Raw genomic sequence first — 18,064 nt, forward strand, 5'->3', positions numbered from 1 at the left:
CAAAATGAAAACATTGAAGAAAAATGTACAAATATAAGAAAATGTAACTCGTGTTTATTGTGCGTGACGAACATAATTTATGAGTTTAATATGTATTCTTTGGAATATAAAGAACACTTCGACGTATACAAATTTTTGTTGACTATTCCTTTAACTCAAACAACCTGTGAGAGATCATTCTCCAAACTGAAATTGATTAAGACGCGATTGAGAAGCACATTAACTCAACCAAATTTAGAGTCAATATTCATCATGAATTGCGAACGTGAATTAGTAGATGAAATAACTAATGACGAAATAATAGATTTCATGTGTGAGAAAAGTTTAGAAATGTTTAGATTATTAAAAAATTAACTGAATATATTTGTTAATTTTGTAGTTTTACATTCAGATTCACATTTTCAAAAATTACATATTATTTTATAATACGTTGCTGAATATTTTGTAAACTTAACTTCTGTATTAGTTTAAAGTATTTAAAATAATTACACTATTGTTCAATTTCACTAATTTATTAAGATTAAATCAGCCATTAAGTTAAAAGTTTGTTTATAGCATTTATAGCGCAAAGGGAGACATTAATACGTATAACTTAAAAAATATATATTATTTTAACTTAAAATTTATGGTAAAGATTTTAAACAAAAATAAAGAATTTCATTAATACTGATGCTAGACTATTTAATCAAAATATTCCCTAAAAAATACACTACTTAAGTCACCATTTTTGGCCTAAATTTTATTAAAGACTTTTTTTTTTTGCTCAACCAGTACAAAAAATCGGGTGGACTCCCAGGAGCTTTCCCGCGAAAGTTTTGCCTATGGGCCCCTTTAACTTGGTTTCCCGGTAAGAAAATTGGTCCCAGTCCGCGCCTGGTTATACCCTTAATATAGCGCACCTAGCCCACGTTTAAGGTCCAATAAAAGGATTTCTTAAGCTTGAGTCCTTAGAACTGTAGTATAGTGGTAAGTATCCCCGCCTGTCACGCGGCAGACCGGGGTTCGATTCCCTGCCGGAGAGCCAGTTGTTACGACTATCGTCGTAGAACGCTAATTAAATGTCACAGGTTTTAGTTTATTACAAAGTGGCGTGAAGCCATATATTGTTTCTTCCGAAAAATAGTCACAACACAAGAACAAAATAAAATATACAATATACTCAATATTTAATAACAAACCGACGGTAAAATCGTAGGTGCTACGAGTTGATTAGGCGTAATATCGATAGATATATATCGTGCGGGGTCACGGAGATTACTTAACGTATATTTGCGGCGGGTCGTAGATGGCTGTGCGGCACTTGCTGGACTTTGTACCGTGGCGTATCGCACGCGGTGTTAGTCAAACTACCATATGCACGTAGTAGGGCTGATAAAGGTGTCACGGGTCGCGGGGCTCCGTGTATAGAGAACGACGCGGGACCGTGTCAGAACATAAACGTGTAAAATTCGGTAAATATTTTATCGATAGATTATTAAATGGAGATATTGATGCCCCACGTTTATTAGAGCAACTTGATATTCTTGTACCCTGTAATACTAGGTTTCAGTGTCAATTTTATTTACCTTTAAGCAGCTCCAATTTTGCTAAAAATGCACCCTTAATTAAGCTTATGCGTGAATATAATGATAATCTTTAGCTTTGTACGGAGATACACTTATTATTACTTTTACATTTGTTAATTTATTTTACTGTTACTAAAACTATATACTGTATGTTTTCAAAAAATCCGACTGGCGTTAATAAATTAATAAATATTAATAGTTCAATAATATGTAATAAGGTTTGTGGCATTTGCCGAGAGCTTATTTTGCTGAAAATTATTTTTAGATTTATTGGTATTGGCGTATTCTAATTTCTAAGAACTAGTCAGTAGCGATTACGTTAGATAGACATAAATTAAAATCACTATCATAAGAAACGCTTTGAAGCAAATCAGTAGATAGTGTTTAATTTTAAGAAATTGGTAGATTATTTCAAAAACAACAATAACTCTTATTCCCTTAATTTTATCCCGATTAGTTATTTGATTTATAATTATTATATATGAATAAATAATAATTTTAGTAATTAAATTTAATATGAAATTGATATTTAATAATTTAATATTATAATTTATACAGAGAAATTATAAAAATAATAAAGTAGTTATATATTGGTTCACTTATACGTGTATAAAAGTTTAAAGGGCTTGATGCGATATTTTTCAATAAAAACTGTTTGTTACTATTAATTAATGCACTGGACTACAAGAAACTTTCATCAGAAATATACTTTTTTAAATCAACTTTTCACGCCGTTTTTAAATCTGAAATTAGACTTTTTCTATCACTTCTAATTTTTGATATTATTACTAATTACATATAATATAATAATTAAAAGAAAAAAAAATTATTTTCAAATAATTACTGACTTTGATTTTTAAATTCTTAAAAATAATCAGTCCAAAATTTAATTTTTAATCTATTTTTTTGATTCTTTAAAGTTAATGAAAAATGTTTGATAAAGATTTGTGAAAATTTATAGTAAAAAAAATTGAACATGTTGCCATAACTTTTTTAGCTTAATTGCAAGTTTGAAATTGACATCATTAAATTGAAAATTTTATGAGAATTAAAAAAATGGTATTTTTAAGATTAATATTGTTATAATTCAAATAACAAAAATTAATAAAATAAAAGTATAGAATATAATGGTGATGGGATTTTGGGTTTTTGTATAAGGTGAGAACCTGATGTTGTGGTTCTATCGGGGTCGTATGGTTCGAGGGTTAAAAAAACCAAGACAAGTAGATATAAAAATAATAAACGCAGTACCTCTGTTCGAGGTGTAATAAACTTTTGTCTGGTTAGTTTCTAATGTCCTAACTAAGAGGCAGGGGCGTCATTTCAGTTTTTCTTAGGGGGGGCAAAATTTTTATCGGCCATCCACGGTGTATTTTTTTTTTTTTTTTTGAAGACTTTTTGCTCAACCGACAAAAAAACTGGATAGTATTTTATGAATATTTTAAAAAATACGTCTTAACGTACTCAGAATCACCCCTAACATTTCTGCGTCCTTGGCGACCGTCTACCTCGCCAACCTCTTTTTACAAATATAAATATTTTTCCAAAACAATTAGTTACAAAACAGTACTTTTATACTAACAGCCTATTATACTTAGTAGTCAGTACAGATGGTTCATTATTAGTAAAAGGAGGTAGTTGTATAAAAAAATAGATAATTTACAGATTTGCAAGCAAGAAATAAAAAATGTTATGTTAAAATAAAAGTACTCATTCAAATAATTGAATAAACACATTATTGACAATGATATGTATGTTAAATGGATAATTAAATGTTTATATTCACCATAGCACCAATAAGAGGATTGAAAGTTGTTATTTTTTGTTTTTATCTAACACACATTTAAGCTCCTATGTTGTATGTGAGTCAGACAAAAACAGAAATTAATCGCTTCTAATCTCCTTAACAAAATAAATAAAATTATTCTTTTTAATCTATGTATATACTCAGAAAAAAAAAAGATAAAACTAATGCTGTCAAGCAAGCTATAATAGGATATATCAATGAAGATAAATAAATAATGTAAGTAATAATAAGATATTATCAACTATATTCAGTTCATAACATGATATACACTAAATACAAAAACAAAAATAAGTATAAACTATTAAGCTCTTAATCTATCTATTAAGCTATCTTCGAGATTTCATGCTTGCGAATATATCAATAGCTTTCTGTAGATCAACTTTTGAAGCTTCATCACCTTCAACAGCAATCACTAGCAAATCACTCAAGCGTTCATCAGTTATTGTCAGTTGTAAAAAATTTTTTATGCGTTTTAAAGATGAAAAAAAGCGTTCATTTGATGCAGTTGATACAGGTAGTCATGAGAATAGAAATAATTTTTAGTGTCTCTGGAAAAGAGTTTTTAATTTCCAAGAAATTTTTTGATATGGAAGAAAGATCATGAACGCCATCTTCACGGCTATTACTTTTGTTTTTAGAAAGTAGGTTTTTGGCAATAAGAAATTCAGATTTTCAGAAAATTCAGAAATTCAAATAATATAGGATTAATTTTGAAGTAACTATAGTGATTCAAAAAAGCTTGAAGATAGGAACTTTTGAAGTTAAAGTAATCAGGATTTGAAGAAATAAATAAAGTACAGGTTAAGAGAATATTGTTATTTGTGTCATTAAAACAATTATCAAGTTCATTAATAAATCTATAAAATAAATAAATAATTACATTGTAACCATTAAAATTGTATTAGAAAATATGATAAACATTATATAGAAGAATTATGTTATGTACTGAAGATTAAAAATTAATTTTTTGTTTATAGTATATATGGAATAATGTCAATGTGCAACCAAAAAGCAAAACAGGTATCTAGTTATATTAGTAAGCAACTATTTCAATTTTCAAATCATAACACATTCAAAATATTAAAGCTATAATAGGACTTACCTATCAATTGCTGAATAAAATAATGCTTTTAATTCATTTGTAGAATTATTCAGAGTGCTATTTGAAGTATTCCCTACTGATGATTCAATAAAGAAGTCTTTAAGCTTTTTATTCAAACAACACTTTCTGTTTGAACTTTGATTAATAGGAATTCCATTTTTAGTATCAATCAATTGCTTATTGTTTCACTCCAAATGTGTCGCTCCGCATTTCACTTAAACTTTGTCTAGTACATTTTATCTAATCAATAGCTGCTGATAAAATAATATTTGAATTTTGCAGTTCTGTAGAAGCACAATGTGTAACCTTAAGTAGAGATTTCATCCCAAACATCATAATAATAAAAGAAAATTTAGATATTTCATTTAAAATTCCGGTTGCCCTAGCTGTTTGATCACCTTCTTTAATAAGTATAGAAAGTACTTCAATAATTTCTGTATATCTTAAATTAATTTTACTTATTGACCTATACCAGTAAGCCCACCTAGTGCCTACTAAACGTTCTAAGTGTAACACTGGTAAATTGTGATCTTTTTGAGCCTCAATAAATAATTCATATCTTGTTTGTCCATTCATCAAAAACTTGTAAATTTCTTGCACTGTATTAAAAAAATTGACAATAAATGGTACATTTTGCAATATTTGAATTAAACATAAATTAAGACGGTGCGCATAGCAGTGGACATACAATGCGTGTGATACTTTACTGCGTATTCGTTCTTGAACACCTATATACATTCCGCTCATAACTGATGCACCGTCATAACATTGTGCTACACATTTGTTTATATCTAAATTATTTTCTGAAATTACTTTAATTATTTGATTAAATAAGCTTTCAGAATCAGATTTAATCATATGGTAACAGCCAATGGATTTTTCATTTATATTAAAATTGTCATCCAGAAACCTTATAACAAAACTCATTTGTTCTTTCTTAATTTATCTTTTGTCTCATCAACCATAATTGTATAAATTCCAAATTTATTAATGTTCCTTAATATTTTTTGTCTTGTGCATTTTGCAATAGTTGCAATTAAATCATTTTGATATTCAAGACTAGTATAATGTCCATACCTGTACTGTATCTTATGATTGAGTCTATCATTGCCAAACATTTGTAAAAGTTCAATAAAATTGCCCTTATTTGTTGATGTATGCGTCTCGTTGTGACTACTAAAAGGTAATCCTTGTTTTGCCAAAAACAGAGTTGCTTTGAGTAAAAAATGTATAAATTCTGATTCTAAATTATTAAACAATGCACTTTCTTTCTTTACAGGGAATATAGATTTATCGATGTCTTAAATTGATGAACTTTCTTTTTTAGGCAATGACAAAAATGATCCTTTAACATTTTGTTTAGTTGACATTACGTCATCATCTTTTTGTTGATACAAATCAAACAATGAAATTAATTATTAATAACAATAAAAGCTGTATAGTAATTTTATTTATTTCAATTTTTAAACTTACGCTTGATAAAGCAGTTGATTTAATAAAAAAATTTATTTTACTCTGTTTAGAATCATTTCCTATATATTTGAGTTGTGCTGTTTTTTTGCCTCGCAATTTTTGCGCTCCGCCTTTCCTTTTATTTAAACTGTTACTCTTTGACATTTTGTATTATTGTTCTTATATTTTATAATTAAGTAGTCAAACTTCAAAACATTTATATTTGTTATTTGATAATAGTTTGTTATAAATAGAGTTATTTATAGCCATGATTGTACAACATCAAAAAACGTTTACAACTTCATAATTTAATCTTTCGACGGTTACGCTTTTTTTGTTATCATAAAAACAATGTGATAGCAGTATGATGGTAGAATTAAAAGTCGTGACAAATACATCATCAATATATCATTCATATTGCATATTCGCATTATTCATTTTATATTCTTCTAATGTTTCTGAGTTTCTTAAAAATGAAACCATCTACTGTTATGAGTCCTGGACGAGTGGCCCACTATGAGTGGAGCCGCCATTTCAGCGGCCTCACGTACCGAAAATTTGACCGGCCCATATAAATCAAGGATGGGGCGAATGCCCCCCCCCCCAATGTCGTTACTGCTAAGTAGTGATGGCAACTTGTTATCAATTTTGATAACTGTTATTTGTTACTTTCAAAATATCAGTGATGTAATTGTTTTAAATAATAAACACTATTAGTAACAATAACAATAAACAATAATAAAATAACTATTTTAAATAAAATAAGAATTTAACTGTTAAGAGAGGAGCAACAGGTAATAATTTATCATAAAAAACTAAAAAAATAATTGTGATAACATAATAATATTACTGTAAAACCAAGGTAGATTCATTAAATGTCAGAAATTAGCGCTCCTAGTGTTGTAAATTTCAAATATGAGACTAAATACTATGCGTGAAATATTGATGACCTTGCGTAATACAAAATAACAGTAACTGTTACTATTTATTCCAAGTAACAGCTTGTTATTGATACTCAAGCAGTAACTGTTATAAATCACTGTTACTGTTATTTTTTCCCATCACTACTGCTAAGAGGCAACAAAACGGCGAAGCCAGTTCACGAATACCTCGGCAACGAGACGGCAGAGTCAGTCCACGAATACCAGAGCCTAACTTATACAGTAGAAATCACACTAGGTTTTTTAAAACATCTTTAAGGCAACGAAACGACAGAGCCAGTTCACGAATACCATATAACGTGATTATGTATAATTTCTGTAACCAACCAGTCAAAATTGACACTTTAAGACAGAGTTTCTCAAAGTGTGGTCCGCGGACCCCCAGGGGTCCGCGAGCACATATCAGGGTTAGGTCTTTAAAACTGTAGGTCTTTAGATGGGGGTCCGTGATTCATTTGACTTTGAGAACCTCTGCTTTAAGATATTAATTTAATAAATGTGTAACGTCACAAATTCGAAGGTGGACCGTTTAAGATTTTTTGTTATGTCTACTTATTTATTTTATCGCGCGAAAGAACCTTTTTCTGACACAGCGGTGTCAACCACTCATTATTTTGCCGCTGACCGCTAGATAAGGCGATAAAAGAGAAATATAATTAAAATCAAATTGTTTATCAGTATTGATCCCTTCCAAAAAGACTGGCCGTTATCGATTTGAAATTGCCGTTAAATTGGTGTTGACTCTTCTCTATTCCTTCATCTGTTATTGACCGTGCTAGGGTGCACACATTTGTTGTTTTATTGACATATTTTTCAATGATGGAGTAGAGCCACCAACAGCGAACGACCAGATCTTTTCGGCGAAGCATCCAGACCATCGGATGGGTCTCTTCGGAGACCGGGTAACGTTTGTAATATTATTTTGATACTTAGTTGAATTCAGACGTCTCGTTGGCGATTGCCAGTGACATGTCGACGCCGCTGAGGCGTATAATAGTTTAATTTTGTTTGCATGGTCCTTACCGTAAAACCCATAAATGAGTTCATACAGCTGCACGTATGAATTAGCAATATACAACGTATTACTTATCATTGTTTGTTTACACAAATCAATTCTCGTACCGCGTTGTAAAGGACATCTTTCTTTTTAATTAAATAACGTATTTCATCAAATAAAATTTTATTACCATGATTCATTATAACAGACCTAAGAGCCCTCTGGGATCTGATCAGCTTTTGACAATCCGTCAAAGAGCCACTTCTATTTTTCCACCTCAAGCGTTCAGACTTAAGTGCTCAACTTCACTCTTTTACTTTGCGGCCTTTTTATCTGTCTTACTTTGTGACTTGGTGTCGTTATTCTTAATATAATTTAATAGTTTAACTTAATGTAAATTCATGTTTGAATGACTATCAATTATAATACATGCTTATATAATAAACTGTTTTTCCATTTATTTAACATCTAATAAATCTAATTCACCTTCTTCTCCTCTCTACACCGTAAAACAAGATTTGCAGTCAAGATATATCAGGTAAGAGTAGTTTAACACACTAACTACAATTAATAGTAATAACTAATAAAAGACACTTTAATTTATAATTTATTATTTTCTTCTTTCGCTTAAATATATCTTCGTTCTAACTTCACACATCTAACGATCCCTTCTATTCATTTATTTATATTATCTAACGGTATCTAACTTCACTCTCACTCTCTCACTCACTTCTCTCTCTTTTTATTGGTTATTACACGTTTTCTTTTTTATATTATATTTATGTAATGAGCTATATTTTATTTCAATTTATTTTATTGTAAATTAACTTAATTTTGTTTATGTGTGGAGAGCACGTGTTTCCATTTTCTTCTAGCCAACGCTAAGCAGCGAGTGTCCAGACCGCTCCTGGTGTTCTTCATTAATTTCCGATTAACATTAACGGATGTGTTCCAATACCGTCCATGATGTTTGTAATATTATTTGTTTGTTTTGTTTAAATATTTTATTTTATTTGTATTGCCTTTATTTGTAGACATGGTTTTNTTATTGCCTTTATTTGTAAACATGGTTTTTGATGCATTCGCATTTTTGTCCATGTTTAACTTAATTTTCTTTTTTTTTTAACAATTAAATTAAATTTCCTTATTAATTTCAACTGTAATATTTATTTTATTGCGCGAGTAACTTAATTACTCGCGTGTATTTATCCCTATTCCTTAATCTAGACACGGGCTACGGTATGTTTTACATATCAACCAAATACAACTTTGATTGTCATAATTGTGTTTAATAAACCATGAGGTATTATAGTAATTTATACATATAACGACATATTAACGTAGATTATACTTTTAATTAACTTAAAATTAAATTCCACCTATGGTCCGGTAATCATATCTGATAAGTGTGACACCTCGCCTAGGTGGTGGCGACCCTTGCTACTATAGCTAGTCGTTATGCAAGTGGCAAACCACGTTGTTGTTACAGGCCGAATTATTAATAAAAAGCCCACTTGCAAATGATCTATTGCTTTGTCATCCTTTACTCAAACTTATTAACTCCAAATAATTGGGATAACATAAAATTACTTACTTCTTTTATTCTTGCAAATTTCTGCGAGATGATTTGATAAATATCTCAATATGTTTATATATAATTAAAAGTATTTAATTCGCACTTCGTCAAAAGATAAATAATTAAAACAAGTTCTTTTCATATATAAATAAAACGCGTAAAAGTTAGGCGACAACAACGCAGGGCTGTGACTGATAATTGTTTCTTTTTTATTCTTATTTTAATTCGGAAAAAGCGAACTCTCTCTCTCTCCGGTCTAAAAGGATTTCAGAGCTTTTTATAGTAAAATGATAGCGCCCTCAAACCAGGAATATTGTTGTTAGCGCTTTTAGTGATCTTTTTAGTTTATTGTATTTAATTATACATTACATGATTATTATATTGAGATAGCATATTTAACAATTGATAATTGACAAATATATATAAATAATAAGAAATTGTGTTGAACATCGTATTTGTTATGACAGATATATTATTTGTTTGTTTTCAAGTTATTTAAAATACAGATTTTACATTTTTCATTGATAATTGTAAGATGCTTAATGCAAAGCATTGAGCATATTACGACATCTTATAGTTTGTAACTAAATAATAATATCAAAAAATATTGGTGATAGAAAAAATTTAATTGCTGATTTGAAATTATGACGAAAAATTGAATAATATAGGTATCTTTTTGACTCTGATGAAAATTGCTTACAGACCATTTATTCATAATTAACAACAAATTATTATCTAAAAAGTATTATGTCAAGCTCTTCAATTTTCATACACGTTTGCCATAAAAGTAATAACTACTTTATAATTTTTTATAAGTTCTCCGTAAAAATTACAATACTAAATTATTAAATATCCATTTCATACTATATTTAATTGCTATATAAATATTTATAAATATATTTATTTACACTTATAAATCAACTACTAATTAGGGATATTGATAGTAATAGGAGTTAATTTTGCTTTTAGAATAATTAACCAATTTCTTAAAATTAAAAACTATCTACAGATTTTCATCGAAGCGTTTTTTATGATAGTGATTTTAATCACTGTCAGATATCATCTATAATGGACCCAACAATACCACATCCTCACTGTACCACGATCCCACTCTGCTGGGTTTTTTATACATATAAAAATTTTTTTTTAAGGGAGGTCGTTACAATGGCGATATTTACTCCTCTACTATATGAATATAGCGTTTGACCTTAAATATAAGCATGTGTAATGAGAAAAAAAACGGTAGCTCAGTGCGGATGAGGCATAGATGGGACAAGTATAGATGATATCTGACAGTGATTAAAATCACTATCATAAGAAACGCTTCGATGCAAATCTGTAGATAGTGTTTCATTTAGAGAAATTGATGGATTATTCCAAAAGCATCATCAACTCTTATTTCTTTGATTATAACCTAATTAGTAGTTCTTTAATTTTAAAATATAATATATGAATAAATACTAATTATAATTATTAAATTTAGTATGAAATTGATATTCAATAATTTAATATTGTAATTTAAACGGAGAAATTATAAAAATAATAAAGAAGTTGTATTTTGCTTTATTTTTACGTGTATAAAAATTTAAAGGGCTTGATACAATAAATTTCAATAAAAACTGTTTGTTACTATAAATAAATGCACTGAACTACAAGGAACTTTCATCAGTAACAAAAACATACCATTCTAAATCAACTTTTCGCGATGTTATCAAATCTGCAATTAGATTTTTTCTATCACTTCTAAGTTTTAATATTATTAAAAATTAGTATTTACATATAAAAAATTCGCATCGAAGCTAAAAAATTGGCTATTTAAGCTAACTCAAATTTAAAAATTACTTTTTCGACTTTAAAAAAGTAAAAAAAAATTAATAAGTTTAATTTCTAATGTCTTATGAACTTAAGTCTTATGAACTTTATTCTATGTCAATTCAATTATATAATATTCATGAAAATCAGTGTATTCCCCTAATAAGATATTTTAAAATAAAATAAAATACAAAACCCAGAATTTTAATACAAAAATAGCATATTTTTGAATACTGTAGCCATTTGCGCATACAAGAAAAGTCGTCGGGAAACATTTTTATTTTTTCATTTTACAGTACATAAAATAAACTTTAATTTGGTATATGTTTATAGGACTTTGTATTTCCAGAACATTTTCAAAAATTAAATTGAAAAAGTTAGGTTTTGTAAAAAGTTGCTATTTTAAACCTCCCTTTGTGAGCAGAATAAGTGTTAGATTTTCAAAAAAAATGATATCAAATGAAACGAAATTACCTAAGATTTCAATATAAAAAAATATTATTTTGATTTGTTAATATTTGAAAATGTTATGGCAGTTTTAAGTATAAAAAACATCCCGATACAAGGTGATTTTTATCGCAAACATTAAATTTTTTTTTTAAATTTCGACAGCCATTTGCACATAGAAGACAATGTGTCGGGACAAATTTTTTTTTTCATTTTACTGTACATAAAATAAACTTTAATTTAGTATATGTTTAAAGGACGCAGTATTTCAGGAACATTTTCAAAAGTTAAGTTGAAAAAGTTTTATTTTTTATACAATGTTTCAAGTTTTGAACGACCCCTATATTAGGGGAAATTGTCCAATTTTAATAAAAAGTATTTCAATTAGAATATGTACTTATAATGTATTTAGAAAAAAAAAATTTATGTGATACTTACATTTTTCGAAAAGTTATAGCATTTTTAAGTTGAAAATTTAAAATCGAAAATTTTAACACAAAATTAGCTTTTTTTTAACTATGGCAGCCGTTTACATGCAGAAGATAAAGTGTCGGGACAAAATTTTTTTTTTCATTTTATAAGCATTAGAAATTAACATATAGGTTTTTACATATAGGTAATAATTAAACATATGTATAAAGATCAAAAAATTTCTGAAACATTTTCAAAACTAATAATGACAAGTGACATTAGTATTATTCAGCTTTTTTATGTATGATATCCTTAAAGTAAATAAAAAACATTATTATGCTAGTAATATATCAAACTTCTTTATTATAATAATTAACCCAAGCTCTAACTTTTCAACAATATAATTGAGTTGTAGCGCAATTTTTATGTGACGTAATGTAAAATCTATGTGGCAACAATTCTATTTAAAGAAAATTATAATAATATCACAGATATTTTATAAATTTTAGCTTTATCATTTCTAAATGCAGAACAGAATGAGTACGTGTCTTTTGAGACTTCAAATTATATTTTGTTCAAAAAATTTTGAATCCATCATTTATAATTATTTTTTAAATGTTTTCATTAAAAATTGTCAAGATAATTTTTTTATTATTTTATGTGATTTTATATATTAAAACACACAATGCTACAAAAATAAAAATATTACAATTAGATAAATTACTAAATCATCCGGGATGGAAAAATTTGAACGATGTGTACTCTATAAAATATTTGAAAAAAAAATATGATCTTAAAAGTCTAATTGAAATACCTACAAATCAGTCTAACTGTATACAAAAGATACGAGCCTTGACTATATATCTTGGATGTACATATGCTAAAGTTATGAATAATCTTTTTTCAATTATTATCAACATGATAACCATTTGTTATGAAAAAATTCTTGGAGAACACGATTTCTTAAATGGATGCATTTATACCGAAGAACTCATAGACTTAATAGCCACTTTTATTGTTCCAACAGCAACATTGATGAAAAATGCAATGGACGCTTTAGATTTATTACATTACAAACCATGGATTACTTTTATAAGGAATAAAAAAAATTACTACATAATGAGTCCTTTATTAGGGACAATAGCAAATATTCTTCATAAATTCATAATGGAAACATCTCTATCACGTGACGATATATCTACATACTCTTGGATATTAGTTACTGTGTTTAATTTTTTTCTTACATTCATTAAAAATATAAAAAAGGAAATGTTATACTATTGTACATTTGAACCTTATGATACGAATTATTTATGGAATGAATGGAATCAAGAATATAAAGTTATTATTGACCAAGGCATAAAATTAATATTTTTCAAATTCTTAACAAGGAAAATTAAAAATTATATCAAGACAGAAATTATAGAAAAATATTTCCAACTGGGATTTAAATATGATTCAATAACTGAAGAAACGTTTGTCCCAAAACCAAAGGAGCTAATTGAACTAGGTATGTAAAATAAAAAAATATTAATTAAAACATCATTCATAGTCTTATATAAATTTTTTTAGATCAAGAAATGGAATTTAGAGCAACAGATGAAGAACTTTCAGAGACAATAGAAATAGATTTATCAGAGTAGCTCAATATTTTTTTGCATTTATATCGTAATAGATTACTGAAATAGAAATAATAGTAATCATTTCCTACTAACTTTTGGTGTTTAAAAAGATTCTACAATTGAAATATTCAGAAGTTAATTAATTTTAATGATTTACTTTAACTAAAAGAATTAATCAAAACAAAGTTGTCAAAAACATTTATTCAATTGAGCGTATTATAAAATTTGATTATATTTGTAAAAATTAATTGTTAATTCAGGAGAAAAAATAATCATTTTTTTTAGAAATTATTTATATACCAACATGTTGCCAAAAAAATTTGAATATTATAATCTAGTAATAGCACACACAAATATAGTAAATATATTATGGAATTACAAAGTAAAATGATTTAATTTTGTAGTTGTAACCTATCATATCAAACTGAATTCGTCAATAAATACTTTGAAAACATTAAAAATGAATGATTTGAATTGTCTGTATTGAGAACGTGGGATAATTAACTGTTTAATTGATAGATTAGAATTTTGTTTTCAATTTTTGAGGGTAATATCTTCAACTAATTGTAATCATTTGACGTATCGTTGAAAAAAGTAGGTAATGTTAGAGCAAAGAAAATAAAAAAAACCTTCATAGTTTTGCATTGAAGCTAAAACCTAAAATATAGTAAAATAATTTTTATATGAATAAGAAATTTCTTCTCGCGAGGGGTGACTACAGTGATGGGATCCTTGATCTTTATTGATGTTATTGACTCTAAATGAGATAAAAATCAAAGGTGTTGAAAATTTATTTTAACATAAAAAGAATTAAGAAAAAAATGCAAAAAATGCAAAAAATTCCTTGCCATACGCGGGTTGGAACCTTGTACCCCGAGCGCGATAAAAACTAGGTTTACTGACTTGACAACCGTACGTTACTTCCGTTATCTGAAAAAAATGACAGTTTAAGCTAGTTCAAATTTCAAAGCTATTTTTCTCAAATTAAACAAAAAGCAAAAAAATATTAATTAGTTTAACTTTCTACACTATATCAATTTAATCTATATAATATTAATGAAAATCAGTATTCTCCCCTTGTCAGGTATTTTAAATTAAAATAGAATACAAAACCCAGAATTTTAATACAAAAATAGCATATTTTTGAATGACGGTAGTCGTTGTCACCTTGAAGACAAATCCAGAGATCAATTTTTTTTTTTCAAATTAAAGTATATTACCAAAGTTTTAATTTAAGATACATATAAAAGTGTCACTATTTCTCGAACACTATCAAAAATTAAATTGAAAATGTCCTAGTTTCAATACGCGTGTTTAAATTTTTGACCCCCCTTGAATAAAGGGGTATGATCCGATTTAAAAAAAAAGCGTATCAGATGAAAAATGGGCATATAAAAAAATAATAATATTGATCCATACATTTTTCCAAGTTGTAGCAATATAAATTTAAAATAAAAATTCGAGAACTTTGTAGGCGACGGTGCGCGGGTGCGGATCGGTTGGTCGACATTGTCGCTTTCACAACGGGAGGAAGACTCTCGCACCATTTGTGGCGGGTGGTCGTCGGCCGTGCGGCATTTGCTGGACTTTGCACCGTAGCGTATAACAAGCGATGTTGGTCAGTTAAATACTCATAAAATAGGGCGACGGCTGATAAAGGTGGCACGAGTCGCGGGGCATCGTGTATAACGAAGCGACGCGGGCTGTGTCAATAGGTAAATACCTAAGGTATCTATAAAAAAAATATATATTAATTAGGTCATTTTTAAAAAAGTTAGGACAGTTTTAAGCAAAAAAAAATTGAAAATATATCGAAAATTAGCGATTTTTAAATTTGTAATTTTTTGGAGGAATTCCCCATTTACGGTGAACGAGAGAAATTTTTTCAATTTTTGAGGGTAATGTCTTCGACTAGATACGATTTGTGATCTTTTGACATATCGTTGAAAGATATCGGTTCGGTGAGAACTGAGATTGAGCGTTCAAAGACACAAAAAAAAAAATACAAAAACACATCATAATAAAATTAATACCTTCTCTGCTTCGCATCGAAACTAAAAGTAGAACGTACTTGGGAAATCTCGGGTATGTAATTCCTGTCTAAAATTTTGGAAAACTATCGCCAATGAAATGAACACAGAAAATCAATAATTATTATGCTTTTCATCGAACCTAAAAAAAAATTTTGTTCTAGTATTTCTGTCGTAAGAAAACATGCTTAGTTTTTAATTAAGAAGTTTAGTTTGAATTATCACAAATATTCTGTAACATGAAGTGTTGAATGTCAAAATGATCATTACCATTTATTATTTTTAGTTTTTATATTTTATAATTTTGAAGCATATTAAATATATAAGCAATATACAATTTTGATTTTTTAAATAAATAGATTTATTTTTTTAGCAGGCCAGGTTCTAGCGGTTAGAAGAGTTGTGGCTCGCAAATGAAATAAGCATAAAAAATTTAATTTTTTTATATAAAAAAATGAAGAGCCTGGAAAAATTGTTTTGTAAGAAACCTCCCCCCACATTATTTTAAGATATAAATTATTATGTCAGCAAATTGGTATAAAAAAGAAAATCTAGTCTTTATTTCATTCTTACCTATAAATACAATGTATTTTGATAAGAAATTACAAAAAATATAAAGATTTATACAATTTTTTATGTAAATAAATAAATACATCATCAAAATGATAAATAGTTCAGAAAATAAAGTACAACAGTTCAAAAAAATTTATTTATAAACTTAAAAATAATCACATTAAAAATATACAATTTATTTAAACAAAAGAAAAGACATTTTAATTATTTTTAATACTATATTTTAACATTTCTCTGTATATATGTAAACTTTTATTTTTCAGCCTCATTAACTAAGTTAACAATAGTTTCACAATCAATTAAATAACAATCGTTTGATATTTTCTCAATAATGTGACAGTTGAGTACACTTAACATAAGTTTTCCAACAGCCTTAATTGTATTAACACTCCATCTTGTAACACTGACATCTAAGTCTCAGAAATAAAAGAAGTATTATTTTAATTGATTTAAGAAGTTAATCTATCGTTAAAATTAATTCAAATATTACCTTTAACAAAGCATTTGATTGCAGATGCAGGTAAATAAATAAAATTCTTTGGCATTTCTCTCAAATCTTCAGGTATGACAGAGTATTCTATTCCCCAATCCAGAAAATAGACTGTGTAATTATTATTTTTGTTAAACATATCAGGTTTTTTGACACACAGTGCTCTATACCATAAATCATCACCTATTGAGAAAATAAAATAATCTTATTTAATGAAATTAACAATATTGAGTTATTTTCAATTCAAATCATTGAAAAGGCAAATGACAAGAAAAAAAAGGTAGCACAGTAGGGTCGCGACATTGTGTGGACGTGGCATAGTTGGATCCAGTATAGAAGATATCTGACAGTGATTAAAATTACAATCATAAGACACGCTTCAATGCAAATCTGTAGTGTTTAATTTTAAAAAAAAGGTGAATTATTCTAAAAGCAAAATGAACTCTTATTTCCTTCATTATTCCTAATTAGTAGTTCTTTGATTTAGAAATATAATATTAACATTGATGATACGCACGCATGTACGGTTACGAAAACCAAAAATAAAACTATACAGGAATAATGTTCTCGTCGTGTGGTGAGCAGGGTGGGGTGAATGCGTTACGAGAGTCTAATCTTAAGGCCATTACATTAGGATACACGAGAATAATAACACGTGGCGAGTGGAGAATTACAAACAAACTTACAATAAACAAACATACGTGTGAAACTAATATAAGCGTGTTAAAAAATACAGGATTTTGAAAAATTACCCAATAACTAAGTATTAGTATACTATTCATTCATCATATTTCCCAATTTAATTTGCTCTGGACTTTTAAATAAACATACAGAGTGACATAGATCTAACTGATAACTCTTATATCCTTTGATACAATTACAAATTTACTATAATTTTTTAAAAACAATTTTTACATTCCTTGACTGTAAAAATTATTATTAATTTTTAACAATAAAAATAGTAAAAAATTATTGTTTATTGATTCATAATTCTTTCTTCTTCTTTCTCCTCACCTTAATCCCAACTACTTGGGGTCGGCCACCCTTATCCTAAACTTCCACTTGACACAATCTCCCACATCATCTACGCATCACATCAACTGTCCTCAAATCGCATTCAATAGCATCCCTCCATCTCTTTTTTAGTCTTCCTCTATCTCTTCTTCCTTCAACATTAATTTCTATAACTGTTCTTACGGTTTCCGATTCTTCTCTCCTCATAACATGACCAAACCATCT

At 28.0% G+C, this 18,064-nt stretch overlaps 3 protein-coding genes across 8 annotated transcripts in view; 1 reads left to right on the plus strand and 2 right to left on the minus strand.

Annotated features, from left to right (window-relative positions):
• Window positions 1-3,623: 3,623 nt before the first annotated feature.
• Window positions 3,624-6,138, minus strand: LOC126907683 (zinc finger MYM-type protein 1-like). Of its 2 annotated transcripts, none has more exons than XR_007704591.1 (2): window positions 4,475-6,138; window positions 3,624-4,229 (listed from the first exon to the last, which is right to left on the minus strand). XR_007704591.1 is itself a non-coding variant. In XM_050689144.1 (2 exons), exon 2 carries the CDS (start codon window positions 5,399-5,401, stop codon window positions 4,715-4,717), a length of 687 nt encoding a protein of 228 aa, XP_050545101.1. In that variant the 5' UTR covers window positions 5,402-5,855; window positions 5,948-6,138; the 3' UTR covers window positions 4,253-4,714. The 2 variants fall into 2 exon arrangements, 1 of the variants encoding a protein (XP_050545101.1); XM_050689144.1 differs by lacking the exon at window positions 3,624-4,229 and having other exon boundaries at window positions 4,253-5,855; window positions 5,948-6,138.
• Window positions 6,139-12,621: 6,483 nt separating this feature from the next.
• On the plus strand, window positions 12,622-14,284 carry LOC126906771 (uncharacterized). Its single transcript, XM_050687608.1, has 2 exons — window positions 12,622-13,620; window positions 13,683-14,284. The coding sequence occupies exons 1-2, from the start codon at window positions 12,726-12,728 to the stop codon at window positions 13,751-13,753; spliced, it is 966 nt and encodes a 321-aa protein (XP_050543565.1). The 5' UTR covers window positions 12,622-12,725; the 3' UTR covers window positions 13,754-14,284.
• A 2,165-nt stretch (window positions 14,285-16,449) lies between these two features.
• LOC126906674 (uncharacterized) overlaps window positions 16,450-18,064 on the minus strand; it is a 52,258-nt gene continuing 50,643 nt past the window's right edge. For 4 of the 5 annotated variants that reach the window (XM_050687387.1, XM_050687386.1, XM_050687384.1 and 1 more), the window contains 2 exons: window positions 16,826-17,008; window positions 16,450-16,751 (listed from right to left, as the gene is read on the minus strand). In XM_050687387.1, the coding sequence (XP_050543344.1) occupies window positions 16,588-16,751; window positions 16,826-17,008 (347 nt within the window). In that variant the 3' untranslated portion in view covers window positions 16,450-16,587. The remainder of the gene's footprint in view (window positions 16,752-16,825; window positions 17,009-18,064) is intronic. The other variant, XM_050687388.1, reaches the window with a different exon arrangement.

This window comes from Daktulosphaira vitifoliae, unplaced genomic scaffold, assembly GCF_025091365.1.
Source record: "Daktulosphaira vitifoliae isolate Bord-2020 unplaced genomic scaffold, ASM2509136v1 Scaffold_5, whole genome shotgun sequence".
NCBI lineage: Eukaryota > Metazoa > Arthropoda > Insecta > Hemiptera > Phylloxeridae > Daktulosphaira > Daktulosphaira vitifoliae.

Excerpts from the sequence above, each read along its gene's own strand:
- LOC126907683 (XM_050689144.1), bottom strand. The coding sequence starts at position 5,401 with ATGAGTTTTGTTATAAGGTTTCTGGATGACAATTTTAATATAAATGAA.
- LOC126906771 (XM_050687608.1), top strand. The coding sequence starts at position 12,726 with ATGTTTTCATTAAAAATTGTCAAGATAATTTTTTTATTATTTTATGTG. Across the intron at positions 13,621-13,682 it reads AAAGGAGCTAATTGAACTAG|ATCAAGAAATGGAATTTAGA; the intron begins GTATGTAAAATA and ends AAATTTTTTTAG.